This window comes from Salminus brasiliensis, chromosome 1, assembly GCF_030463535.1.
Source record: "Salminus brasiliensis chromosome 1, fSalBra1.hap2, whole genome shotgun sequence".
Taxonomy (NCBI): domain Eukaryota; kingdom Metazoa; phylum Chordata; class Actinopteri; order Characiformes; family Bryconidae; genus Salminus; species Salminus brasiliensis.
In genome coordinates this window covers 87425080-87452970 of record NC_132878.1, presented here as the reverse complement: position 1 = coordinate 87452970, position 27891 = coordinate 87425080, and the positions used below count along the sequence as shown (strand labels likewise).

The 27891-nt window shown below is 43.1% G+C and overlaps 1 protein-coding gene across 1 annotated transcript; it reads left to right on the top strand.

Moving 5' to 3' along the window:
• Positions 1–173: 173 nt before the first annotated feature.
• nacad (NAC alpha domain containing) lies at positions 174–26325 on the top strand. Its single transcript, XM_072692259.1, has 9 exons — positions 174–514; positions 14535–19472; positions 21027–21296; positions 21428–21516; positions 23111–23182; positions 23366–23512; positions 24905–25036; positions 25912–26034; positions 26189–26325. Exons 1-9 carry the CDS (start codon positions 451–453, stop codon positions 26201–26203), a joined length of 5850 nt encoding a protein of 1949 aa, XP_072548360.1. The 5' UTR covers positions 174–450; the 3' UTR covers positions 26204–26325.
• Positions 26326–27891: the final 1566 nt, after the last annotated feature.

The window sequence follows — 27891 nt, the reverse complement described above, 5'->3', positions numbered from 1 at the left end:
TAAGGGTGAAAGGAAAGGGGGGGGGGTATGGAGAGATGGAGAGAAAAGAAGGAGGAGGAGGAGGTGGTGGGGGTGGAATGGAAGAGCGAGGGAGGTACAAAGAGAGAGAGAGAGAGAGTTAGAGAGATGGAGGGAGGGCGAGAGAGAGAGCAAGAGAAAAGAGAGTGAGGGAGGGAGGGAGGGAGAGCTTATGAGACCGCAGGAGGGAAGAGAGCGAGAGAGAGCTCCTGCAATCAGAGAGAGAATACTGCAGCTCTCTCTCTCTCAGATTCCACACAGCCTCTGCAGCTCCCTCTCTCTCTCTCTGTCTCTCTCTCTCACACACACACACACACTCTTGCTCACGCTCAGTAGGAGAACAGACCACACTCATCCTCTGCTCTCTTTCCTGGCTCCCCTCCTTCGGCAGGCCCCTGTTTTAGCAAGTGCGTCAGAGGCTGAGGCAGAACCATGCCAGGGGAAACGACGGACAGTCTGCTGGACAGAGAGACGGAGGCACAGCTGCCTGGACCAGGTGAGAGGCGAGAGATGATGCGGGGAGAGAGAGAGAGAGAGAGAGAGAGAGAGAGCATTTGAATGAAGGATGTGTGGATGGATTATGGGGGGATGTGGAGGCATGGTGTGATAAGTGTCAGAAATGTGTGTGTGTGTGTGTGTGTGTGTGTGTGTGTACTGTCAGCTAACACTGATGTAAGCACCACTATACAGAATGTTGTGCTGCAACTGTTGCCTTATATAAAGAGTGTGTGTGTGTGTGTGTGTGTGTGAGAGAGAGAGAGAGAGAGAGAGAGATCAGAAAAGTATGAGAGGTGTTTCATCATTTCTGCATGAAGGATGGTGCAGCTGTAAGCATGTGGTGGATGATACAGGCTACCACAGCATAGTGAGCGAGAAACAGAAAGAGAGAGAGAGAGAGAGAGAGAGAGGTTTGGCCGCACCCTGCAACATCACCAGCATCAGCAGCGTCCCAAAACAGCAGCGGTAGCACACCCACACCCTCCTCTCCTCCTCTCCACAAGCGCAGGAGCATGACACAGCATCCGTGGCAGGACCCAGCATCACCCCCTTCCCCCACCACCACTGTTCTTCCCCATCAGCTTACCCACTCCAGTGCCTGCTCAAAAAAATAACACTGATCTGATGGAAAAAGATTCGAGCTCTGCCTTCAGATCAGAGGGGTTTGGGGCGTACAGAGATAATGGAGATTCAGAATTAGGCCGGGAATTAGCATCTTCATGTTTAGGGTAGGGTGACTATAATATTCAGATAAGCTGGAAGAAGCATTATAAGTAATGGCCTGGTATACAGCTTGGCATGCGGAGTGCTCTGTGTTGTGGATAGAGGCAGCATTAGCCTGGGTATATGGGCATATGGGTAAACAGCTGTTATGTAATAATAGGCCAGACACTGTTTTTTAGATGGTTTTATGGACAGGTATGGTGGAAATGATTTCCTGATAGAACAGGGAGCGGAATCTGAATGACTTTGTTCACATCTTACCCATTTAGACATGCAGCAGTTATGAAAGATCAGTGAAATCCTTCATCAGGGTTGAGCAGTGAAAGATCAGTGAGGTTTAAAGGAGTGGTTCTGCAAAACACTCTAACCAACATGATTGATCACTGACCCCAGATGTGGTCAACAGCCAAAACTTGTCTGGTATCTGATGTGTGTTTCTTTAGTTAACAGTGGGAGATGCTAGGCTACTGTTGCTAACAAACACTGGACTTGGACTGTCACCAATTTCATCTGAGTAAATGCACGCTTAAAGTCAATTCATTCAGCATTAATTCATTAGCTTCCAGCTTTAGTATGAGTGTATAGGTGTTAAAATTAGAGAACCAGGCAGTATTTTGTAGATAGTTTTATGACCAGGTACAGTAGAAACGATCTCCTGATAGAACAGGCAATGGGGCTTTTCGAACCAACCCATTCTGAATGAGCAGTAAAGGTTTAAAGGAGTACTACTGCAAACAAATCTAATCTACATAAATGACCACTGACCTCAGATGTAGTCCACAGCCAAAACATGTTTGATATCTAAAATGTGCTTCTTTAGTTTACAACAGGAGATGCTAGGCTAATGTTGCTAACAAACACTGCACTTGGACTGTCACCAATCTTCTCTCTGTAAATACGTACCCAAAGTCTTCATTAATTAGCTTCAGGATTTAGTATAAGTATATGGGTGTAAACAGCTGATATGTGATTAGAAAAGCAGACAGTAGTTTATAGATTTATGGCCAAATCCTGAGGAAATGGCCTCCTGATAGAATGGAGAATAGAGCAATAAGGTTTAAAGGAGTAGTTCTGCAAAAACCCTAATCAACTTGATTGATCACTGACCCCAGAGGCAGATGCAGCAAAAACACGTGTGGTTTCTGATGTGTTCCTTTTTTTTTTTTACAACAGGAGATGCTAGGCTAATGTTGCTAACAAACACTGGACTTGGACTGTCACCAATCCTCTCTCTGTAAATACACACACATAGTCTTTATTTATTATTTATTTGCTTCAGGCTTTAGTGTGTGGGTGGAAACAGCTGTTGTTATTAGAAAACCAGACCAGACCAGTTTGTTATAGATAGTTTAAGGCCAGGTAGACTTGACTAGAAATGATCTCCTCATATTTGGCCACAGTACTAAGAAATTATGCTGAGTTATGATCTGGAATAAGTCCAGCTCAGGGATGTGGATAGTCTTGCATTAAATGTAAGGTCAGATAAGGTTGCATAATTGACCGCAATCTATAAAGAGGGACTCATGAAAAGCATATTTCAAGCACAGGATGTTGCATGGATTCATATATTAGGGAAAAACAAAAGATTTTAAAATTAATCATTATATGTAAAGTGTAGTTCTAAAGGGCTGGAGCAGGAACATGCTGTTTTTAAGTGCTGTAGATCTCCTTGATTAATGTCTGGAGTTTTGTATCTGAAACAGAACAGGTGAAACAGTGTATTACCTGTGTTTACGGTGCATGTTACCTTAATCTTTACCTGTGTACTTATGTGAATACACAGGGGCTGTGAGTGGTCCCGCGGAATAAGACGCTGACAGTATGACCAAAGTATCACTAGTTCGAATCCTGGTCATGCTGCTTGACAGAGCACAGAGCACAATTGGCCTTGCCCTCTCCTAGGTGGGTAGATGGCGCATCCAGGTGCATTGCTTGACCAATAATGTTGCATCAATAGCATTTCAGAAAAAGAGGTGGTGGCGTGTGGTGTACGTGCATGGGAGGTCTTCACCCTCCCAGTGTCAGGAGCCTCGCATGTAATGGGAGAATATGTATGAGTTGGGTAATATGTGATGTTCAGAACAATGAACAATGTTCTGAGAAAATCAGAAATAAAACATTCATTTTACCCTTAACATTAAACAAATATTTATTCGTTTTTCACTTCACTATGCCACCTGAGTTGGACGGGAATTGGCTAGCATGTAGTTCAACCAATCACATAAAGTTGGTAGAAGCCAACCGCTTTTTTTTCAGACCACCGCTTATGCAACACCATTGGATAGCGTAACACACTGGGAACTGAGCCCCAACTACCAGTACTGTTATGTCAGCTAAGAGAAACTTGTATCATGTGATGGGTGATGGGGAAGGAGGTGGGGAGGGCCACCCCAGTACCCCAGCACCCTTCCCACCTTCTGGAACTCTTAGCAACTGATAGCAGTGGCATCATCAGGTATCAAACCAGCAACCTGCCAATGATTGGGGTAACACTTAGACGGCGCCACTCAGGAGCCTTTCACTTTTGTGTAATAATGTGAATCAGATTTTCTTTACATTTTGAATGGACCAATGGAAATGCTTCAAATGAATAATTTGGAATAATGTCTTTTTACATTGACTTCCATTGAAAGTTACGTTTTTTTTTCCTTCTGCAGTTAAGGTTTCATGTTGGAGATACAATGTATGAATTCACTGTTAGATCCAATCCTTAAGTGTGAAATGACAGACGGACGTATGGCCTCCTCCTTTCGTTGTGAGTAACCTATAAGAAAATAATGTCTTTGTTTTAATGGACATATTTCATAAAAAAAATAGGCCATTGATATAATTACCTTTACCCTGCCATTATATAAATAATAAAAAAAAAAAAGTGAGATAGATGTTAGAGTAGGCCTATAGGCCTATAGCCTGAAGATCAAACAGTATTTGATGTTTCTGTACTTTAAACATGATCAAAAGGGCTGTGGCGTTTGAAAGGAGAGGGTTGCTGTATGAAGAATCTTTTTTGAAGTTGATAACACTTCCTGCACAAAATAACCTCGAACACCATGTCAGTTCGAGCCTTTTTACACAGATATTACACTGCTTTTGTACAGTGCTGCAACAATGTTCTGTACAAAATGTGTTATCCATAGGCAAGACTCAAGCTGTGCGTGCGTAAGAGAGAAGAACGTGAGAGAGAGAGAGAGAGAGAGAGGTGGAAAGATTGGCCTAAAAAAATAAGACCTCTCAAGTGTGCCAGTGTGTCGGCACTATCTTTAGCTTACTGAACTAATCAGATGAGAGCAGCTAGGCCTCAGTGGGATCACACAGGCCAGCTAGAGAGCAATGGGTATTACTAATATGGGAAGTATGCATTATGCATAGCCTGTTAATGCATATTAATACTCAAGTGTGAAAAATGTTTGTTTGTTTGGCTGTGGAAGATGATATGCATCAAGGTCAGTAAAGAGTCAAATGAACAGTCCTAATTTGGTGGTATCTGTCTAATTAATGGAAAAATAACTTGTCTCCATACCCTAAATGTAATTAATAAGGCTAGATGAGTTCAGTGTCAGATGTTCATCTTTAAAGTGTACTTTAACTATTTAACGAAGGCAGGTTGATGTAAATTGATGAAGTAGCTCAAACCAGAATGTTTTTGAGTTAACTAAGCTTTTTTCTGTGTGCCCTCTTTCCAGTTTTTGTATTGCCATCTGCAGGTTAAGACTCTTTCTATGACATAGGTGAAGGCCTTCCTAAACTCCTAAATCAACTTAGGAGGTCAGGATGTTGGATAGTCACCACCCCACCTCATCCCCAACTTCCCAACTCAATCCAAAAATATTGGCTGGAGCGCCATCCATCATTCCACAGTTCCACTGCTCCACAGCTCAATACTGGGGGGCTTTATACCATGCCATGCATGGCATTAGGCATGGTGCCAACAGGTTCATGTTTATATGCTCCAGAGATTCATTGGAAGAGGTGTCCACAAACATTTGGACATATAGTGTATCTTTTAATAATTGTTAGCTACATTAGCTTGTAGACCCAGAATAAAAAGGACAGAGTATTCAGCCACCAAACATGACATGGCTGATCGAAGCATTTGGGGTAAAGACGGGTCTTCTGAAGGACCCCTAACTCGTTAACATTCATCTTGACTGAGTTTAAATGAACAGCCACCAATTTGAAGGGGTCTTGACCGGCTTTGTTTGGCCTACTCCTATTCTGTCCAGTCCCATTACATCACTGACATGGAGTTTAGCAACTGAGGGAGAAGCATTTGACAGGCAGACGACCAGGGGTTAATTTGTCTGGTAAAAGTGCCGGTGGCATTGATTGTGTGTGAGAGTATGCGTGAATTTGAATGAACCAGCAACCGGGTCATGGGAAGGCTCATTGGTGGACGATCTATGGAGGCCCCACTTCACAACTTATAGGATTAAAATCTGCTCTCTAAAAATCTGCTCTTAATGTCTTGGTGCCAGATACCATTGGATGCCTTCCGAGGTCTTCTGTAGTCCATGCCATAAATGGTCAGATCTGTTGTTGTGGCAAAAGGCGGAGCACCTTAATATTAGGCAGGTGGTTTTAATGTTATGGCTGATAGAAACAAAGCACAACAACTGAAACAATATACTGTCAGATTCACATGAAGGTGGGCAGAAAAACAGCCCCAGAGCCACAGATGATGCCACCAACACCATGCTTGACAGATGATCTTGGGATTGAATGTGTCAACTTTACTCCTCCAAACATACCTCTGATCATTGTGGCCAAACACCTCCATCTTTGTCTCATCTGAACATAGAACTTTTCCCCCGAAGGCTTTTTCTTTGTCCATGTCCAATGCATAGTTTATTTGAGCTTGGTGGTGTTGCTTTTGAGCAGGAGCTTCTTTCTTGGATAGCAGCCTCTCAGTCCATGGTGATGTCCCAGCAGACATGGACATTGGTGATCCAGTGTTCATTCTATGGTTGTTCCATCCAAACCAATTTCCTTTCAGCTGAAGGTGACCGTTTGGTTCTTCAGCCAGACCTTGGCAAAGTGACAAGACCTCCCAATAACTTGTACTTACCGCTTAAACCGTTAAACCTCACTGTTAAACCGCTTATGTTTAACCTGATGATCTTGGAATCTGCAGTTGGTTAGAAATGACTCCAATGGACCTTCCTGACTCATGTAAATCTACAGCCATCCTTTTTAGGATCTACACTGAGCTTCTTGGACTTTCCCATTGTACAGTGTGTTAGTCAAGGCAATGAGTGACGTTTTACCAGCTGTAGTCAATCATGATCACTGACAGGAAGTTAAGAGGCCATGGCTTGAGCAATTTAGAAGACTTGTACAATCCTGACCTATTCCTGACCAAGCACATATTGGTAAAGCATGGTGTGTTTGCCTGGGAATCGTACCCTAGTCTGCCATGCGCTACACAAGCTTATCACACATATGTTGAGGTGTCAAAGAGACTTGCTTATGTGCACCATATACTGCAACTTATAAAATAATGATATGTAATTTCAGATTATAAGAATATTCATTGCTCCAGTGTTGCACAGTGACTATTAAAAATGGGCCTTCAGTTCAGGCCATGAATGTCAAAACTCAAGGAAAAGACACATCTTCCCTGTGTGATTTTAGTAAGGTAACACAAGTGCACTTGAATAAAACTTAAAAATCTCTACAATCAATATTTACCTTGTATGAACCACTTTTACAATGTTTGCCACCACTGTTTTCTATTTCTTACAGCTGTCTGAAACCCGGGTAGGCTACCACCTCTAGTCATAGTCAGTGAAGTACCTAAGACTTCCAGAAGACCTAGAGTGATCTTGTTTCTTACCAATTCAGTCCTACTCACTGTAAATCAAGCCGTAATTGGTTAAAATCAACTGCCTCTTCCAAATATTGGCAGGCGGTGACTCTGACCGATTATGCCTCACTTTAGCTTCTGAAGGCCTAGCCCATGGGAAATCTGCTTTGACTGTATCGACCTAGAAATAAAACCTTGATTGGACAGTTTTCCATAGTGCAAATAGAGTTCAAATACAACAAGCAGTTGTATATAGTATTAAATAAAGACACTGTACTTTTTTAGTTATTAGAAATCATTAGGTCTGTCTGACATTATTCAAATTGAGTTTGAGGTCAGTCAGCTAATATTTCCTCTATAGGACTCTATAAATGAACTGAAGCTAAGCCAGGCTAACAAACGTACAAACGTAAGCTAATGTAGGCTCTTTGACTTTAAATAACTCTAATTTTCACTGGCAAACCAATAAATGTGTTTGCATTAGCAATTATCAGACGTGGAAATGTTATTTTGCTGAAAGGTAAAGGGTAAAGGTGCACGTATTTGTCACTGTACAGTGTGGACTGTACAGCGAAATGTGTCCTCCGCATTTAACCCATCTGGTAGTGAACACACACTCACACACACACATGTGTTAGGGGCAGTGAGTACACACACACACCCAGAGCGGTGGGCAGCCAACTCCAGCGCCCGGGGAGCAGAGAGGGTAAAGGGCCTTGCTCAAGGGCCCAACAGTGGCAGCTTGCCGAGCCCGGGAATCAAACCCACAACCCTGTTATCGATATCCCGGAGCTCTAACCGCTGAGCCACCACTGCCCACTATCATTGAGTAAAAACTTGTCTTTAAGCCTGCAGCTTATTATTAGCTTATTATTAGCTTATTATTAGCATAAGTTGCTCGTTGGCTACATTAGCCTTGTACCACAAGTGCCAAATCAAAGAAGCTAACTTTGCACAGCAAACACATTCTGGCTGTTTGACAACATTTATGATGGGAAATATATGTACGTTTGATTTATTGTTCATGAAACTCACACATTAGTGCAACCATAAATGGATTAGCCCTCCTTATCGCCCCGCCAGCACAGTTTCAATATTGACAGAAGAAATTTGACTGAACCTGGAAAAACACAAATTCCTCAGGTGGCCCACTGCAGCACTCAGATCTGCTGGGGTAAGGCCTACAGTGAAGCTGGGTTCTGGAGAAAGAGCTGAAGACGACTGTCCTCATACGCTGACTCTGGTTCTGATATTTATGTTTATGCCTGTGGTCAGAGACAGGAACAGTATTTTATTTAGGACTTAGCACCATCTGCTCGTTCTGTTCAGCGAACTGCAGGGGTTCAGTAGGGAAGGACATTGAAGAAAGAGGTCACACGCACAAACACTGCTTCATCTGTTGGTTTATTTAAGTGCATGCCTTGAGCAGGTATAACCTAGAGTGAGTCAAACTTTACACAAACTGCCCAGGGACAGATGTCTCTCTCTCACTCTTTCTCTCTCTCTCTCTCTCACTATTCTCCCTCACTCTCTTTCGCATTACTTTCACTAGCTCTCTCTCTCTCTCTCTCTCTCTCTCTCTCTCTCTCTCTCTGTTCATGCTCCTTGTCTGCCTCTCTCCATCTCTAACCCTTTCCCACCCCTCTCTCTCTTTCGCATGCCCCTTCTCTTCAGCTATTTCTCTCTCTTCTTCTTTTTCTCTTACTTTCACTAGCTCTCTCTCTCTCTCTCTCTCTCTCTCTCTGTTCATGCTCCTTGTCTGCCTCTCTCCATCTCTAACCCTTTCCCACCTCTCTCTGTCTCTCTCTCTCTCTCTCTCTCTCTCTCTGTCTCTCTCTCTCTCTCTCTCTCTCTCTCTCTCTCTCTCTCTCTCTCTCTTTCTCTCTCTCTCTCTCTCTCTCTCTCTCTTTCTCTCTCTCTCTCTTTCTCTCTCTTTTCTGCATTAACTTCAGAGACAGTTCTATGGTTTTGTAGAAGCACTGACTGCAGTAGCAAACAAACAAGGCCCTTTCTTTCTCCATCTCTCTCTGCCCAGCACACACACACACACACTCACACACACACACACACAATTGGGCAAAAAACACTGCCATTGTGTTTCACATTTGGCTCCATAACAGTTGTTCCCTGTGCAGGGTGTGACAGGGTGAGATCATCATTTTGAAACATGACTAAGCACAACAACCCACCCACAGCAGAATGCACACACACACACACACACACACACACACACACACACACTCACATATACATACAACATAGCCTAAGAAATAACATGCATGCAAACTTACGCACAGAGATACTCAGGGTGAGAGACCCGTGGAGTGTTTGTGTGGGAGAGAGAGAGGCAAACAGTATTAGAGAGAGAGAGGAAGGACATTTGAAGAACAATTAGAAAGAGAGCAGAAAGAGAGTGCAGGATGCTGATAATGTGAATAGGTGTGTGTGCATCTGTTTACATTAGACTCTATTAAAATGAACATAACAATATTCAGTAATGCACAAAAGATCATAACATTAAAAGTATGAATCATTTGGCATCTGCCAAAACCAGATTCGTCCACTGACTGCCAGATAGTCATGCGTAATTCATCACTCCAGAGAACATGTGTCCACTGCTTTAGAGTCCAGAGGTGCCATGCTTCACAACGCTCCAGCCGATGCTCAGCATGCAGCTCAGCATTTTGTGAGCTTGTGTGGCCTACCACACAATAGCACTTACGATTGTCTGGGGCAGCTTTAGCAGGGCAGAATTTGTTCCTTCTTTGTTCTTTCTACTGCCCTTTTCTTCTCTCTCTCCCTGTCACATTTCATTCTCATTATGCAAAAACAGCCTGATAAAAATAAAGAGAAATAAGAGATAAAGAGATAATGAGAGGAAAGAGAGAGGAAAAGAAAGAAAAGGAACGAGACAGAGAGCTCAAAGAGAAGGAGACATTTTGGCCCTGCTAGAGCTGCCCTAGCTGTAAGTTAGCTGTAAGTGCTGTAGCGATGTAGGGCGCATAAGCTCACAAAACAAGATTGCCAAAAACTGCATAGCACATAAAGATAAAAAAAATCATCTGTTTCTATCCTCTCTCTTTCCTTGTCTTTCCTTTTGTATCTCTACCTTTCTTAAGTTTCATGTGCTATACACAGTTATTGGCAATCTTGTTTTTTGAGCACATGTACCCTAGATCGCACATACAGCTGAATAGGGCAGCTCTAGCAGGGCAGAAATTTGCTGCTTCTCTATTCTGTCCTCTTTCACTTCCCCTCTCTTCATCTGTCTTCTCTCTTTTCTTTTTCTCTACTTTTGTCTCTTTCCCTCTCTCATGTTTTTTATGTGCTATACACTTTCGTTTTTGTCAGTCTTGCTTTGTGAGTTTATGTGCCTTACATTGCAACAGCACTTACAGCTGACTAGGGCAGCTCTAGCAGGGCAGACCTTTTCTCCTTCTCTGTTCTCTCTTCTTTCCTTTTCTTTCTTTTTGTTTCTCTTTCCTGTCTCATTATCTCTTTCTGTCTGTCTTTCCTTCTCGCTACCTTTTTTATTATCTCTTTTTTTTCTCTCTCTCTTTTCACACTTTCCTTCTTTAACTCTCCTCACACATTTCTATCCTTTAGAATGTAACAGACAGTTTTTAGTACTGTGCCTTTAAGATTGTGCTGAAACGCTCTTTATTAACATGAACGTAAATGGGATATAGGATATATATATGCGCCGGTTTTAGTGACATCACAAAATGAAAGAATTGAAAACCGTCTCTTTTTTTGCTTATGTTATTTGTGTGGATTTAAGTATCAGTAAAGGTGCAATTGATTTTTATGACACCATTTTCTAACCTATTTTTTATGCCTTACAACAAAACAGTCTGTTTTTGTTAGACCTTAAGCTTTATGTTAATAAACTCTGTTCTGATTGGCTGCCCTGCATTATTGTATTGTACCTCATTTAAAAGCAGTCTGGCCTGAAAAGCTTTTATATTATATTATTATTTTATTTTATATTATAACTGTTTTTTTTTATAATTATAACTGTAGCATAATTGAGTGGGGCTAAACTGCTGTTGGCTAAACTGTAAAATCAATGGTTAATTCATTGGTTTTTATAACATCAGTAAATAAAACAATGAACTGAAAACAGGATGTTTTTGCTGCACAATTTCCAAATATGAACTGGAGAGTGATATAATAGACCTTTGCGATGTGTCTATACTATGAAAGAGTCTTTTATATCAAGAAAAGCAAGGAAAGTTCACTCTTCCATGATAGGGGCTATTGGAGTATGTCCTGTAGTTTCTCTTTCGTGATGAATGTGTTGGTAACTTGATAGGGGTGTGGAGCGCCTCTGAATTCTTTAATACGGCCTTGCTACTAGGATTTAGCCTTTCCAATGAGCTATGTGACCATCACCTTTGGATACTGGATTTGAATAAATGAGCCAATGGATGTGACTTGGAGCTTGTTGATCTAGGACACCAAGGCTCAGTGGTTTGTATGCAAGCAAGACCAAAGAGCCTTTGCTAGCCTCTAAAGCTCTCTCATTAGGATCATGTTTCATTCTTCCCGGAAGGACGTCTGTCTGTCTGGCGTGGCCTACCATTACATCCTAACAGAGCACTTACAGTTTTATCAGCTGTGGAAAATCTAAAGCATGTCAATTTTAATGGATTATGTGATATGATCATGAACTGTTATGTATTTATGAGGCACCGAAAAAGTGTTATTTTACAGTTTGCTCGCAGATGCATGGGTGTGGCTATTGACTGAAAGGACAGAGTACAGATAAATAATTAATGTCCATTTCTGGAAATGTTCTTTCGGTTTCTTTATAGCTGCATCATAACATAAGACACATTTGATTAAAAAATAATATAAGCAATACAAGATAAGGCCTAAAAAGCCATAAAATAAATATGGGCCATCTGATATCTTATATTATATCTGGTTACTTCATAATAAGTTCATTGTCCTTGCTGCACACTCACAGTGAAGGTTATTGAGATGAAGGATGGAGAAAGAGCTGCTTGGAGGAGATGGAGGAGAGGGAGAAGGAGAGAGAGAGAGACAGAGCCAGAGCTAATCCCATAACAGCTCTGTTTGGCCTTGGGCTTACCTGTCTGTCTGATTATATGGTGTACAGTAAGAGAGGAGCTGACGGGCGCTCCACTGCTCTAATCATGTCAACAGTTCATACAACACCCATGCAAATGTACCAAATGTCCCCTGAAAGATGAAAATGTGAACATTTGGACATCATGGGGACATTTCTTCGGTCCTTACTACACTAATACACTCATTTCAGATTATTTTATTTCCAGGAAAAGAAAAGAGCCCAGAGGTTCCCTTTTGGTTACAATTAGATTGATTCAGTATTATTTAAAACTGTGAAAATAGCCTACAAAGATAGGGGTACAGATGTGTGTGTATGTGTGTGTGTTAGTGACTTTTCTGCTGACAGGGTTGCGTGCTTCCTTCCATGTCAAGTCATTACTGTCAGTCGGAGATGCCATGCAGGCAGAAACGGGCCTTGCTTCCCTGATACAATTACTCAACACATTCAGATTGCTCAGATTGCTTCCCGCTAGCCAGCTTAGCTGACCTACCAAACCCCCTCACCATCACCTCTCATGCTCTCTGGAGAGATGTGAGAGGTGAAATAACCTTCCTGGGAAATTACTGTCTAAAGCTGCTTGACCGCAGCGTATAGCACTTAAAGGGATACTCCACTATTTATCTGCCTGTGGTCTTTACTTTCTAGGCTAATCTTAATTAGCTTCTCTGAAAAGCTAATTAAGGTTAAGATCAAGTATTGTTTAATGTTGTACATGATGTTCACTTTACTGCCTTGCTTTCTATAGCCATGCTTTAGAAAAAGCCTTCTCTGTTTGGTTGGGATGAATAACTAATTCTTTCCATTTTATTCAACACTATTTGGACAAAAGTATTGGGACAGTCAGGGTTTCCTCCGAAAGCAAGGGTATTAAAAAAAAGAGGTTCTGCTGCTTTTGTTGGAGCAGCTGTCCAGGAAAGGCTTTCTACTACGTTTTGGAGCACTGCAGTGAGGATTTGGTTGCATTCAGCACTAATAATAAAGCACTATTATTCTAGAGTACATAGTTGCACTGCTCCACAGATCAATACTGGGAGCTTCATACCCCTCTAGCCCATACCTGGCATTAGGCATGGTGCAAATAGTGGTGTTCATGTTTATCTGCTCCGGAGAGTCATATTTCATAGGCGATAAGCTGTTTGTGTGTGCATTTGGAAATCTGTGTCAGCAGTGGGTGCACCTTAAAGTAGCTGAATGCATTAGTTAGAAGGGGTGTCCACAAACATTTGGACACAGTGATTCTCAAAATGCTTTGATTCTTCCATAAATAAGAAGGCTAAAGCAATTTCGTCAATGTTGGTAGTTCAGCCTTGGATAATTACCACCTGAAGTATCTCTAACTGAAGTTTTCGTAATTTTACTACCCATCAACTGCCTCTGGGAATTCTACATTAATACTGATCTGGAAACTTCCACTGAATTGCCATTGATTTTTCAGTGTATGAAATCCACACGTAAACCTCTCTAGCCAAACCACTTCCATTTAGCTGACCTTTTCAAGGATTGTACTGAATATTTCATGTGACATTTTTACTGGCACTATACACCGAGCATTCACATCCACCAGCTACATGTAGTGGTCAGAAACGTTCGACAAGACATGTTCGGTTTAAAGTTGCTCGCTTCAGGGCTCATTTATACTCAAGTGTTCAATACGGTGCACAATACAGACATGGATATGGACAGAGCCTGTACTCTGCGTTCATTTTGCACGTATTGTTGCACATTCTCTGAAAGCTTATGGATATAGACGGAATACAGCAGTACCTTCATCATCATGACACAGTTGTGGGTTTGATACCCAGGATCGGCAAGCTGCTACTGTTGGGCCCCTGAGGAACACCCTTCACCACCGCATGTGTGCTCACTGTCACTGTGTGTGTTTCACTGGTGTGTATGTATGGGTTAAAGGTGAAAGCCAAATTCCATTGTGTCCAACAGTTTAAGCGAATCACGGCCACTGCCATATGGACTCTCTGGCAAAAAGGAAACATACCGCAGAACTTTATCACCCCTTTTTTACGGACGTTTACATCACTTCCCTCTGATCTGCCCTTTAGGGATGCATTGCTTAACATCCATGCCAGTGTAAAGGACGCATAGTAGTATGTGGGCAGTGATGCTTTAAGCATCTGAAACAGACGTATTCATTTTCATACCTAAAGGGAGTATAAATAAGTGTAATAATAAGTGTAATACAGCAATGTAGACAGCAAAAGTAGTAAAAGGCTGTTAACGACTTGTAGATATTTTAGTTTAGTTGTTGGATATTATTTGCAAATAAAGGTGTATTCAAATTTTATATTTTACATTTTTTCCATTCATCCTAACTTAAAAATACCAAAAGCCAAACTGATACATAATGTCTAAAAATATTTTTATTGCCCTCTTTTTCAGATTTGTCCAGACAGACCTCCAGCTCTACAGCCTCTACACCAAGTGACAGTGCTTCCAGTCCTTCTCCTAGCAGCCCACCCAAACTCTCCCCACAGTGCACATCCCCATTTGGCCCTCGCTTGGTTATGGCCAAGCCTAACACTTCCACGCGACCTCAACCAGAGGGTGCAAGCTTCGAATCCGAAGGACGGTCAGTAGGCCGGCTAACAGGGCGGTTCGGCAAAGCATCATGCAGAAGGGGACCGGTGAAAATGGAGAGGATCAAAGTCTTAACTGGGGCTGAGGTGGAGAGTGACTACCAAGAACCAGAGTCCATGGATGCAAGGGTAGTTATGGGCCAAGAAGCTCTGCTGAAGAACATGGAGACGCAGATTGGTGTGCTTCTAGGCAAAAAGACCGGTGAGGAGATTTCAAGTTCAGAGTCCCATGCCTCCCAACCTTCTTCACCCTCTGTGGAGGAACAAACTTGGGTAGAGGGAAAACTCAAACTCGATACTGGGCAGGAGAGCCCCAAACCTGACCAGGATATGTCTTTGACCCCAACCCCTGAGGAGAAAAGCTTAAATCAGATACTTGAATGCCCAGTTCCAGAGCCTGAAGCTGCAGACACTGGACTAACCGAGAGCAGCACCTTTTTTCCTGATGATGAGGGAGACCCACCGTCTCTATCTCAGGGTGAAGTGCCTTCCTTGTCTTTTTCCGAGCCCACATTCCCAGTTGACCCCCAGCGAATCGGTGTCCTTCCTGGACTGGACCCAGATCGTTATTATACAGCTCCCTCCACCCCCATTAAGATGGCCTATTGCTCACATCTCAAGCAACCGTGGCACCCAAGCAGCCCAAGCACAGGACCTGGTTCCCCAACTGATGAGTCTGACCTGTGCTCCCCTCCCACTTCTCCATCAGGATCTTACATTACTGCAGAGGGCGGCAGTTGGACCTCGTCCTACACCTCCAGCACCTCTCATTCCTGTTCCCCAAATCTCATCGCAGAAGCTGAATTACAAGAGGCCCCTGCTTGCTATGTGGGATCTCTGTCTGAGATTGGGGATGAGCTGGGGGATGGACTTGGTACTGAAAGGGAGCATTGCTTGTGTAAGCCTGTCATGCCAGGGCTGGTCGAGGATGTGGAATATGAGGAGGAGAGGGTAAAGCGAGAGACCTGCAGGCCTGACTGGGTGACAGAGAATGTTTCTCCTCACAGGAGCAGCAGTGGCAGAAGCACAGACTCTCAAGATGGCTTAGGGGGGTCTGAGGCCTCTTTGGTGCAGGCAGAAATTCAGCGAGCCACTGACATAACCCAACCTTTTGATGACCCAGATCAGGATCTAGAACTGGACCTTGATGCATGCATCTCAGACCAGTTTGCCAGACTCAGTGCCCCTCTAAGCCCAGAAGAGGATTTCCCCCCAGATTTGGCATCCTCTTTTTCCTTCACTCACCGACTGGCGACAGCTGCCACTACCCTGGAGACAGGCAGCCTGACCCCTGCAACTTGCTCCTCAGAGATTTCGGACACTGACAATAACAGCTTGTACAGTGAGATGGGATCTTCTGCAGTCTTCTTCCATGGCTGCTCTAGGGATGATGGACCTTCGGAGGATGGCATGATTCCTGCCTCCATGCTGCCTATCCATGCCAGCTTGATATTCCAGGCAGATTCCATGGAAATAACTTTATTTCCTACAGATGAGGAACCTGAAAATGATGTGGATGCATATGCTGCGGGAGAGGAGGAAGGTGATGTAGATGAGTATGACGATGAAGATGAGGATGAGGACAATGACGTAAATGATGATAATTATTTGGAAGAGCAAGCTGAAGCCATAAAGTCTGCCGCAAGGGATGTGGAAGACCCAAACGAGGAGGACACCTCTGCCTCGTTCCTAAATTCGCTTTCAGAGAACTCAATCAACGAAGGGGTAGATGAGTCTTTTGCTTATCAGGATGACACAGAGGAGTCCATTGACTCCACCTCTTGTAATGGGGATGAAGACGACCATCTCTACGGCACAGAGAGACATGCTGAACTTGCTCAGCAATTTCCTGGCCAAGATGACCAAGTGCAGTCCATGCCCCCTGCACAACCAGAGTCTTCTGGAAGTGAGAGTGAAATGGAGATCTCCTCTGAATCCTCCGAGCTTCCAAATGTAGTAGCTCAGAAGCATATTCCAGTCTTCACTACAAGTGCCGAAAGTGTGATGATGCCAAAACATGTGGAAGGGGACTTTGCAGAGGCAGTAATTGCAACAGCAGAGATTACAGATCAAACTGAAGATGATAGGCAGAGCCCAGATTTCAAAGACACTGAAGGAATAGACAATGCATGTTGTGTGGAGTCTCAGCAAACAGGTCTCACAAGAGATCAAACTAGATCAGTAGAACTTGATCAAATAACCGAAACATGTAGTAAACCAGCCCTTTGTGTGCTGGGGGCCACGGCAGCAGGCATGAACCATGAATTAAACATTCAGGATGACCAGGAACTGGATCAGAAAAATGGGAACAACTCTGAGTTCTTGGATACTTCGCTGCGGCTTGATGCGACAGCAACCAACGATCTTAACAAAGGAGTCCCTTTGTTGTCTTACCCTAAAGATGACTGTAGCCCCACAAACATACCCATTTGTGCCTACCCTGAGCTGTCTGAAATCCCGGATAACTTAACTCCTTCTGATGTCTCCCCATTCGAACACTCCCTCGACCAGGACAACCTGACTGAAAATCAACCTGGCACTGAAGATGTAAGTCTTGGCTCTCTAAATATGTCCTCTACTACCTACAGCATGCTCGCCATCTCACCAAAGAAAGAAAACTTTGAGAACAGCGTGGCAGAAAAGAGTGCTTCATCAGAGGGTTGGGCTCCGACTGAGCCCTTGTCAGTAGGGGAATGCTGTGACTTTGAGGCAGAGAATTTGCTTATGTGTGAGATAGCTGGATCACTGCACAACAAGGGGCTATCTGTAACTCCCAACATTGCTGCCGGGGATGACATCATGGGTGACCTTGAGGACAACAACAGCTACTGTGACATGCCAGAAAAGATGGCCGACATTGAGGCTGGTATGTTGGAGTCAAATCTGTCCACTTGGCGATCCATTGAAGATTTGTCAGAGGCAGGAGGAGGCGAGGACGATGCAAACATCCTTCAAAATCCAGACAGCAATCCACTCATACAATGCCATTCTGAAAAAATCCTGGTGACCACCTGGAATGACCCAGAAAAGAGCTGTCCCTCAGTTGAGCAATCAACATGCCTTTCACTAAATATCCTTTCACATGATGGGAGCGATGACAGGGATCAGACCTCAAACACAGAGTTTAATATTCCAGGAGAAACCATATCAAACATATGCAAAGATGAAAGTCCTGATGTTTCTCCTAAACAGGCATTGCAAGTCCTGCTATCAGCTGAAGAACAGGACGAAGCACAGACTTCATCTTCAACCAGTTCTTATGAACGGAATGATCTCTGGAGGCCTGCTACAGCAGCTGATACAACAGACAAATCAGACAACTCTGTTTCTGTGTCAGATCCTTTCCTATCTCAAACCCCTGAAATCCCTAAACAAATCTGCCTGGGAAAAACTGAATCCATCGTCTCTGAAAATAAGTCTGTTTTTAAACTAGCAGGGGGCTCATTTGGCACCTTCACTCCCAGAAAGAAATCAAGAGATTCAAAGCTTGGTACATCGTCTGAAAACACCCTGATCCACAAGGAGACTTGCTCTGATATTGAAGGCCCAAGAGAGGAAACAAAACTAGAGAGCAGACATTTACAGTCCAGCATCACAAACGAGGAAAATCAGCAGAACTGCTGTAGTCAAGTTACTGACAGTGATTCCAATGAACCAAAGACTGAAACTGCCTTTGAGAATCAGGACAAGGAAAGAGATGTGTGCGTATCGCTGGAGGAAAAGGGTGATGAGGAAGCTGCGAAAGCATGTCTGAAGAAGGAGGCAAATGATGCTGATAGAGAAAACAGTTATCCTTTAGAAGAGAACCAACAGGACACAGAAGAAGTTGTGTCACTGAAGTCAGGTGTCCCTGAGACAGAAGAAAGAGAACCTCCACAAGAAGAATTAAAGGAAGATCCTAAAGAGGCTATACCTCTTCTAGAGGCCAACCAGAATGATGGTGTTGTCGCGCAGCCCTCAAATATCTCTGAAACAGAAAAAACAGAATGGAAGGATACAGAAACAGGGGATGTTGATACAGATTTTGACATGAAACCAAAGCTACCTGTCCTCTTTGACACCAGAGCATCTCCTGCCCTGGAAGAAGTAAAGGAAGAAATCCAAAGTACATCTGAGACTCAGATGAGTCAAACTGTAGAAACTGATACTGTCTCTCAGATTGAAACATCTGGAGAGGCTCAGCATCAACCCGACACAAACTCTGCTATAGCTGAGAAAAATGAACATGCCCAAACACCTGCAAGTCACATCTCCAGTTCCCTTGAGAGACAAGACAACTTGACGGAGTCAGAGGGTTCAGCCAGTACAGATCAACAAAAAGCACTTGAGCATAGCACCTTAGAAGAGCCGGATCTTCGAGAAAGCACACGAGACATTAATGATAATCATGTAGGGAGCACTGCATTACTTGAAGCAGAGGACTCAGAACTGAGCAGGCATTCCCCTCCTGCCTCATCCACAGGTGCGCTGGAAGAGGACCTTCCTACCCCCATACAGGAGTCACAGCCTTCACTTGACAGTTCCCACTTACGCAGTCTGCTTACTTTTACTGGATCAGCCACAAATGACGGGCCATGTCAGTACAAGTCACAGAGTCCCCCTCATGTTACCAGCATGGAACTGTCAGTGATGAAGTCGGAGGAAGAATTGCCTGCCTCATTCCCCATACAGGACACACACCAAAAGGGGAACGAGCGGTTAACCTTACAATCAAAGGCATGCAAACAAGGGAACCCAGAAGGTGAGTTGCGAGATATACCTGAAAGTACTGTTTCTGTGCTGTTGACCATCAGTTACAGAAAGTATATAACTCTAACTACACAACTACGATAAAAAACAGTTGACTGCTTCACTGTATGGACAAAGTATTGGGACACCTGCTCATTCATTGTTCCATGGGTTTTAAACAGGGGCTTCATTAGACCCAATTTACAAAAAAATCACAGCAGTAAAAAAGTCAATTTTATCCGGGATTGCTGAGCAGAACTACAAGACACGCCACAAAGATTTACTACAGGCTCAACATTTCCCATAATGCCCCACGTCTTACAAAAAGCTTGATTTATTTATTTATTTATTTTACGGGATAACAAACAACCGTCTAGAAAATCAGACAAGCAACAGACAACGCAGTGGTAGCTAATGGTCACATGTTTTGGTTATAGCCTCTTATAATATTTTAACCTACCAAAAATACATTAAAGCATTCATTATATCAGCAAAGGCACCCATTACATTAGAATAGGCTTTCTTTATGCTAGCTGGTAAAAAAAAAGGCATTGACAAGCTTGCAAAATAAGCATTGTAATATAGCCATCAGTAAGCTTCTCATTTTAAATGCATGTGTTGTATAGCTAACATGATACAAAGACATAATCGGTTTCACCTGTAGTATTATGCCTTATAAGAAATATTTAATGCATGTATGTGACAGTTATATTACTAATATAAGAAGAAGAAAAAAAACAAGTAAAATTCTGAACTATTTAATAATTAAGTTTTATTTACTAGTAATATTATATGGCAATTCTGTGTGTGTCTGAGTACGAGACAAGATAACCATATACACCATTTGTGACACTTGTATGCAGTGCAGTGAACACACACAGTGGACAGTGAGCCTGTCCTGTCCACCTAGGGAGCAGTGAGGGTAAAGGGCCTTGCTCAAGGGCCCAACAGTGGCGGCTTGCCAAGTCTGGGTATTGAACCCACAACCTTGTCATCAATAGCCCAGAGCGCTAACCACTGAGCCACTAGACAACAAGTAGTCTAGAAATGCCTCTGATATTAAATAAGAGCTTATCCTGCTTCTGTTGGAGTACCTGTCTCTACTGTCCAGGGAAGGCTTTCTACCAGATTTTGGATCATTGCTGTGAGGATTTGATTTCATCAACGAACAATCAACGAAAGTGTTAGTGACATCAGGATGTGATCATCACCCCACCTAATCCCCAACTCATCCCATTAAGTATTAGATAGAGCACCATCATTCCAGAGAACCCAGCTCAATGATAGGAGGCTATATACTCCTCTAGCCCATGCCTGGCATCAGGTGTAGTGCCGATAGGTTAATGTTAATCTGCTCCAGAGTGTCCTATTCTATTGTCAGTGCTTCGTTACATGGTCTACTCAAGCTGTGTGTGTATTTGCACATCTGTGTCAGCAAAGAATGCCACTTAAAGTAGCTAAATGCATTCATTAGAAGGGGTGTCCACAAACATTTTGACATAGTATATATGCTCACCAAATGTGTGGTCGTTGCTGAAATCCTTGACTATCTGGTATTGTGTTTCAGTAATATGCAGGAGACACCGGACAGATTCTCCTACAAGCCCCAAAGCCCTTCCCACAGGATGCATGGGACACAGAGATGCTAGCCCTGCTCACAGAACATCAAACCTGATCAACGAAAAAGAGGTCTTACCTTGCATCAGTCCCACATTAACCTCCCCTGTTGAAACAAGGCAAAAGGCAGCTGGAATGCTCACTGATCACCAGGATGGATGCTCAATCATCTGCAGATCGAAAGATCCAGATGAAATGGATCTCTCCCTAAAAAACAACAGTATGTCACTGCCAGTCTGCAGCATGAAGTCTGTGCTTGCTTGCCTGCTGACCCCATTTCAACATGTATGTCCAGCTAAAAGGGAATGAAGACGTTCATTCCTTCTCTGTCTCTTTCTCTCAAATATGCAGTGATTTCCTGTAATGACACCGACAGTGATGGCTCAATTCCTGAGCTAGAGGAGCCAGATGGGAGTCTTGTGAGACCCTCCAATCCACAGGTAAGCTAGGGAATAAAGGAAGATCCAGCCCAAGTTAGCTTCTAAATGGGCCACAGTAAGAATTTAAAGCAACACTATGGAGCATTTTACCTTAACAGTGCAGCTTCAAAATCATTGTGATGCTTCACTGACCTGTAGTAGGGAGAATAGCATCTTTATCGTTGCTACGTTTAGGAGAAGGACCACACCCAAGCCCCTCCTCTCCATTACTATGCACACATTAAAACACTTCTCTCTCCTCTCCTTCTTGTAATGAAAATTCACACCTTATTACAACCCTGGCTTTGGGGAGTGTGTGTGCATGGAACAGAAAAAAGACATCAGTTCAGTCTCTGGAGTTGAGGAGTCTGATGGCTTGTGGGAAGAAGCTATTGCATAGTCTGGTCGTGCTGGACCGGATGCTGCGGTACCTTCTTCCTGATGGCAGGAGGGAGAACAGGCTGTGTGAAGGGTGGGTGGAGTCATCCACAATGCTGGTTGCTTTGCGGATGCAGCAGGCAGTGTAAATGTCCATGACGGATGGGAGAGAGACTCCGATGATCCTCTCAGCTGTCCTCACAATACGATGGAGACACTGGAACAATGGAACACATGAAGACAAAGTAACAAGAAAAAGCCTTATCAGTGATACAGCAATCTAAGGGTCATAACATGAAAACAACAAACAGAACTTAGACAACTGGGCAACATAAGACACTGGGGACTGGGAGGACTCTAAACGGTATAACAGGGAATACATTAACTGAGCAGACACGACTAAGGGGCAGTGACAGGGGCACAGCAGAAGACAAAACACATGAACTTAAACAGCAAAGCAGGGCTTCGGACCTAAACAAAACCAAACGATGAACTAAGAACTACAAAGCAAAGCTTTGGATCAAACAACAACACAAGACAGCCAGAACTAGTGGCAAACAAACAGGACTTAAATCACAGGGCAAACAAGGAAACATGAACAACAGTAGTCAGACCAAACATGAAATATCTAGATCAGTGTACTTCCCCTTTGAGCAGACTGTAGACCGCTGTGGTAGAGAGGTATGCAACAAAGCTAATTCACGCCAACGAGAGACTGAATTACCTTGACTTATGAAGCCCCAGTCCCAGGTGTTCCTTGTCGTCTTAACGAGGGAAACCAGCCGCCAAGCGCATGCGTGGCCTACCTCCGGAATCCCTGGTTCCTTATTTGGGCATCAGGGTGGGGTCTAGGGATCGCCCCAGGGGAGAACCAGACAATGCAGGCCTGACAGGTCCTCACTTTACGAACCCTACTATGTAACTCTGGAGAATCAGGAAGGACAACACTCATGACTCATGAGAGTGGAAAGCATGTCCTTTAGTGGTGTTTCAAAACACAAATCCCACTTTCTGCCTGTAGGAGGAGCCCAGGAGCAAGAAATACCAATTCTCGCATAATGCTGCTTTAATGAAAAAGTATAGGTGTAATATACGGTACAGGTTATGCTCTTTTCATCTACAAATGTGATCAGTGCCGGGCTTCAGCATGTTGCACATTTAAACTTTACTCAAAATTCTCTTCAGTACAAAGCATTTGTATTGATCCATTCTTTTTGTATAATGTCTCTCATTACAGATATCACATTCTGCAGCTGATGAGTCAGTGAGCAAAACCAAGCAGAGTCGAAGTGAGAAGAAAGCACGGAAGGTGAGGCTTTATTGATCCCAGTCAGTATATTGCTGATATGTCTGACACACTGAATGCTCATCTTGGCCATTCAGCACCTAACTAATGTATTTTCTGCATTGCTGTTTGTGTGTGTTTGTGTGTGTGTGTGTGTGTGTGTGTGTGTGTGTGTGTGTGTGCGTGTGTGTGTTTTATCAACACTAGGCTATGTCGAAGCTTGGTTTGAAACAGATCCATGGAGTTACGCGCATTACTATCCGGAAGTCCAAGAATATCCTGTTTGTTATTACTCGTCCAGATGTCTTCAAAAGCCCAGCATCAGATATCTACATAGTCTTTGGAGAAGCCAAGGTTAGTATTTTTATAGTACACAGATGTTTTCATAGGACACAGATGTGCAAATGCACACACACACAGCTTGTCTAGTCCCTGAAGGTAAGTGCTGGCAGTAGAATAGAATAGACTCTGGAGCAAATAAACATGAACCTATTCGCACCATGGAGGGGAGGAGGGGCATTGAGCATTGAGCTGTGAAGCAGTGGGACTATGTGACGGGGCTCCTTCCAGTACTTTTGGAATGAGTTGGAGAGTTGGTGGTGCGCTGGGTGATGATCATCCAACATCCTGACCTCAACGACCTAACGCTCTTGTTGCTGAATGCAATCTAATTCTCACAGCAGAAAAGAAAAAGGCTAGTAGAAGACGGCTTCCCTGGACAGTAGAGACAGTTACTCCAACAAAAGCAGGAAAATTTTACCTTAGATTTTGAGTGTGGCATGATGGTTAGTGCCAGAGGGGCTGGTTTCAGTATTTCTTGACATGCTGAACTCCTGACACTCCCAGCATGGTACAATAAAGTCAAAAAATTGATACGCCTTGTTGATGAGAGAGGTCAACACGCAGACTTGTTCAAGCTGGAAGACTAGAAAGACTAAGGAAACTCGGATAAGCATCTCAGAATGAATGACCTTAGATGAGCTACAACAGCAGAGGAACAGAAAGCTGAGGCTGCAGTGGGTACAGGCTCACCAAAACTGGACAGTTAAAGACTGGAATGCTGCTGAGGCACACCGATGGTAGGGTCAGAAGTGGGCACAGTTCATGGAAACAACATGCTTTGTGTCAATTTACTTGCTCAGTCATTGGAGTTATGTAATAACTAAAAGTTTGGGAGAAGTACAAGGTCCAAACTCCTCCTCTCCATTACTACGCACTTTAAACTTTAAACCGCTCCTATCCCCTCTCCTTCTCGTGACGTAAATTCGCACTTCACCACCACCCTTGCTCCCCCTGATGGTCCAATTATGCTCAACCTCTGCCTGACAAAAGGGGGGTGGGTCTGGCTTCGGTCTTATCAGCTTATCAGTTTATCAAGCCCCCCCAGAACTCCATCCCAAAATTTCTGGAGTTCTCCTTCCTTGCCTTAGCCAAGCAGGCGTGGTCCACACAAAAATTCACATTTGCCCAATGTTTGTCAAACGTGTCCTTACTTAAATGTCAGCAACGGTAAATATATATTTATTATATGTTTATTTGATTTTTTTAGGATTATATTCTGAACACATTCTCCTAAAATGCAAGCATTAACTCTATTCCAAATACAGCCTCTTCTAAATAGCTTTCTTTTCAGCATGTCATTCCTGTATCCACTCCATTTTCCAGATTCTCATCCTAACCCTGGCTCTTAAGTTGCTCAATGCTGAGAGACAACCTAAACACATGATCTCCTTGTCTTTATTTCAGATTGAGGACTTGTCACAGCAGGTGCACAAGGCTGCAGCAGAGAAATTTAAGGTTCCCCTTGACCCTTCGCCTTTGACCCCTGACATCATGCCCAGCCTCACCATTAAAGAGGAAAGTGAGGAAGAAGAGGAGGTAAAAACAATATTACTTATTATTTCTTTAACATTCTTGGCTTAGTTTTCCAAAAGCATCTTTGCGTTAAGATCAAGTTCACTGGTAGAGAGAGTGTTCAGTGTGATGCTCACTCGACCATCTCATGATCATCTCTGTGCTAAGAAACAGTACTTTCAGGTTTCAGGCTTTTCATGTTTGCTGAAATGAGATGAAGGACAGGGAAGGGCATGGAAACAAGTTTTGGGCGCCATCTTGTGGGAGTACTCTTTCCACAAACCTCCTGTATGCACTGTATGTCCAAAAGTATCTAGACACCCCATTAAATTACAGCAACATTAATACATTTATGTTGTCAATTTGACCCAAGATTTCAACTTCACAAGAATTCTAAAGGCATCCTGTTGTATCTGGCACTAAGACGTTAGCAGCAGATCCTTTAAGTATGTGGAACGCTTCAGTGAGTCTTATGTGCCAGTGACTCTGTGGCCGGGTCACTTGTTGTCCTTTTTTGAAGCACTTTTGGTAGGTGCTGACCACTGCATACCAAAAAATAATTATTAAATAACCAAGACCTGCCTGATATTTTTTGGAGATGCTCTGACCCAGATGTCATCTAGCCATGACAGTATGGCCCCTGTCACTGTGGCTCAGATTTGAACATCTTCAGGAACTGACTGTTCACTTGCTGCCTAATATACCCACCCCTTGACAGATGCCACTGTAGATGAAAATAATCAGTGTTTTCAACTGTAAGTGGTACTAATGTTATGGCTGATCGGTGTTAAATGACTTGTAAGAAGTATATTGACGACATTTAGGTTAATGTGAATGCCAGGATTCCTTTTAGCAGGGTATTTTATAGATTGGAGTATACATTGTATTCTCTCTATCAGGTGGACGAGAGTGGGCTGGAACAGAGGGATATAGAGCTGGTGATGGCGCAGGCTAACGTGGCTCGCGCTAAAGCTGTCCGTGCACTACGCCATAACAAGAACGATATTGTCAATGCTATTATGGTGAGACAACACTCCCTACGGACACATGCAGTCATTTCAGTCTCAAATTGGAGGTTCTGTGACCTGACTCTATAGCACTACCCATAGCATGAAATGCATGAATTATTAAATAATGTAATGTATAAACTAATATCTTTCTCATTTCTATCTACAGGAGCTGACCATGTGAGAGAAGAGGTCTTGCCTGCCCCCTGCTTCTCCCCCTGGCATACCCATCACCCTTTCCAGTAATGCTGCTACACTGTACCTTCGATACCCCTTACCTGCTGAATAAACTCTGTTCCAACCAGAGCTAGCTGTTGTTTCAGTTACCCCTAACTGCAAACCAAATAAATCTGTGATCACCCACACACAATCTGATGAATATGCTGGATTTGGCGCGTATAGCCACATTTCTTCACACTTTAGTCAAAGCAAATGTGCTGCTTTGTAGCGTCAGCCATGCGGCTTCTATCTAAGACACATTACACAACACCGACCAAGGCGGCCATTACAGCTTTACACACAAGATGAAACTGTAAGAAAATAAAATAATAAAATAAAATTGAATAAAAGGCCTACACACAGTTGCTCTCAGCTCTAATGGGGACATAGGGTGGCACATCCCACCCTTTTTTGCTATAGCAAATGATCATGCTGTATTTTTAGCCTATCCTCAAAATTCTACATTGTGAATGAAATGTACATAAACAAAGTAAACTACAGTTCACTGATACCAAAAGTAATGAGTGTATTTATGTCAATGAGTTGTTAAAGTTCCAAAGTTAAAGTTCCTCAAGGAAGCTCATTATGACTGTAGTTGTCATCCAGTACCTGGTTAATCTAGTCAATGCTTTATTAAAGAGGACTTGCAGTGAGTTTTCACATTTTCTGTATAATTAAATCACTACATGAGCAAAGTCATTAAGATTGGATAATGTGAAACTTCCAAATCAGATTTATTAACACTAGTGGTGAACGAAATCAGACATCCAAAGTGTTTCTAAGAGCTACATTACAGAAAGTTATCACTGAAATTGGTGGTAAATGGAGACTCTGCCAGTTGCCTGAGACATACTATAAAGATTAATATAGGCAACATTAGGCATATTAGGGTGGTTTTAATGTTATGGCTGATAGATGTACACACACACACACACACACACACACACATAATGCTATGTAGGTCCACCATCCCACCAAAACAGATCTGACCTATCAAAGCATGGATACAACAAGACCTGGACACCTTTACCTCATAGCAGCAGATCCTTTACTTCCTGTAAGTTGTGAGGGGGGACCTCCATGAGCATTATTGAGACTTGGTGCCCATCTGTATATTTATAGGTCTTGACTGCTGCATGCTGGGAACACTCCACAAGACCTGCCTGATGTTCTGAAGATGCTCTGAGCCAGTCGTCTACCCATCACAATTAGGCCCTTGTTAAAGTGTCTCAGATTCTTAGGCCTGCCCATTTTTCCTGCTTCCAACACATCAACTTCAGGAACTGACTGTTCACTTGCTGCCTAGTATGTGCACTAATTGACGGGTGCCATTAGAACCAGATCAGCAATGTTATTTACTTTACCTGGCTGTGGTTCTTATGTAATGTCATGCTGTATATTTTCTTTAGTCAGTTTAAGGCAGAGAGCTATAATGCAAGGTTTTGTAAGGCTAACAAGGCTCATTTTGGCACGTGTTTATTGAGAATTAGGATGGTTTGCTTTTTCTATGATGCCAATAAAAATAACTTGTATCTGTGTATTGTGAGGACTTTAGGGGATGAGACTGGATAAGCAGCAGGAGGGACTGCCTCTTATTATCTTTTAGCACATTTTTCTTGCAAAAAGCAACAAGTAATCCATGGGAAACATCTG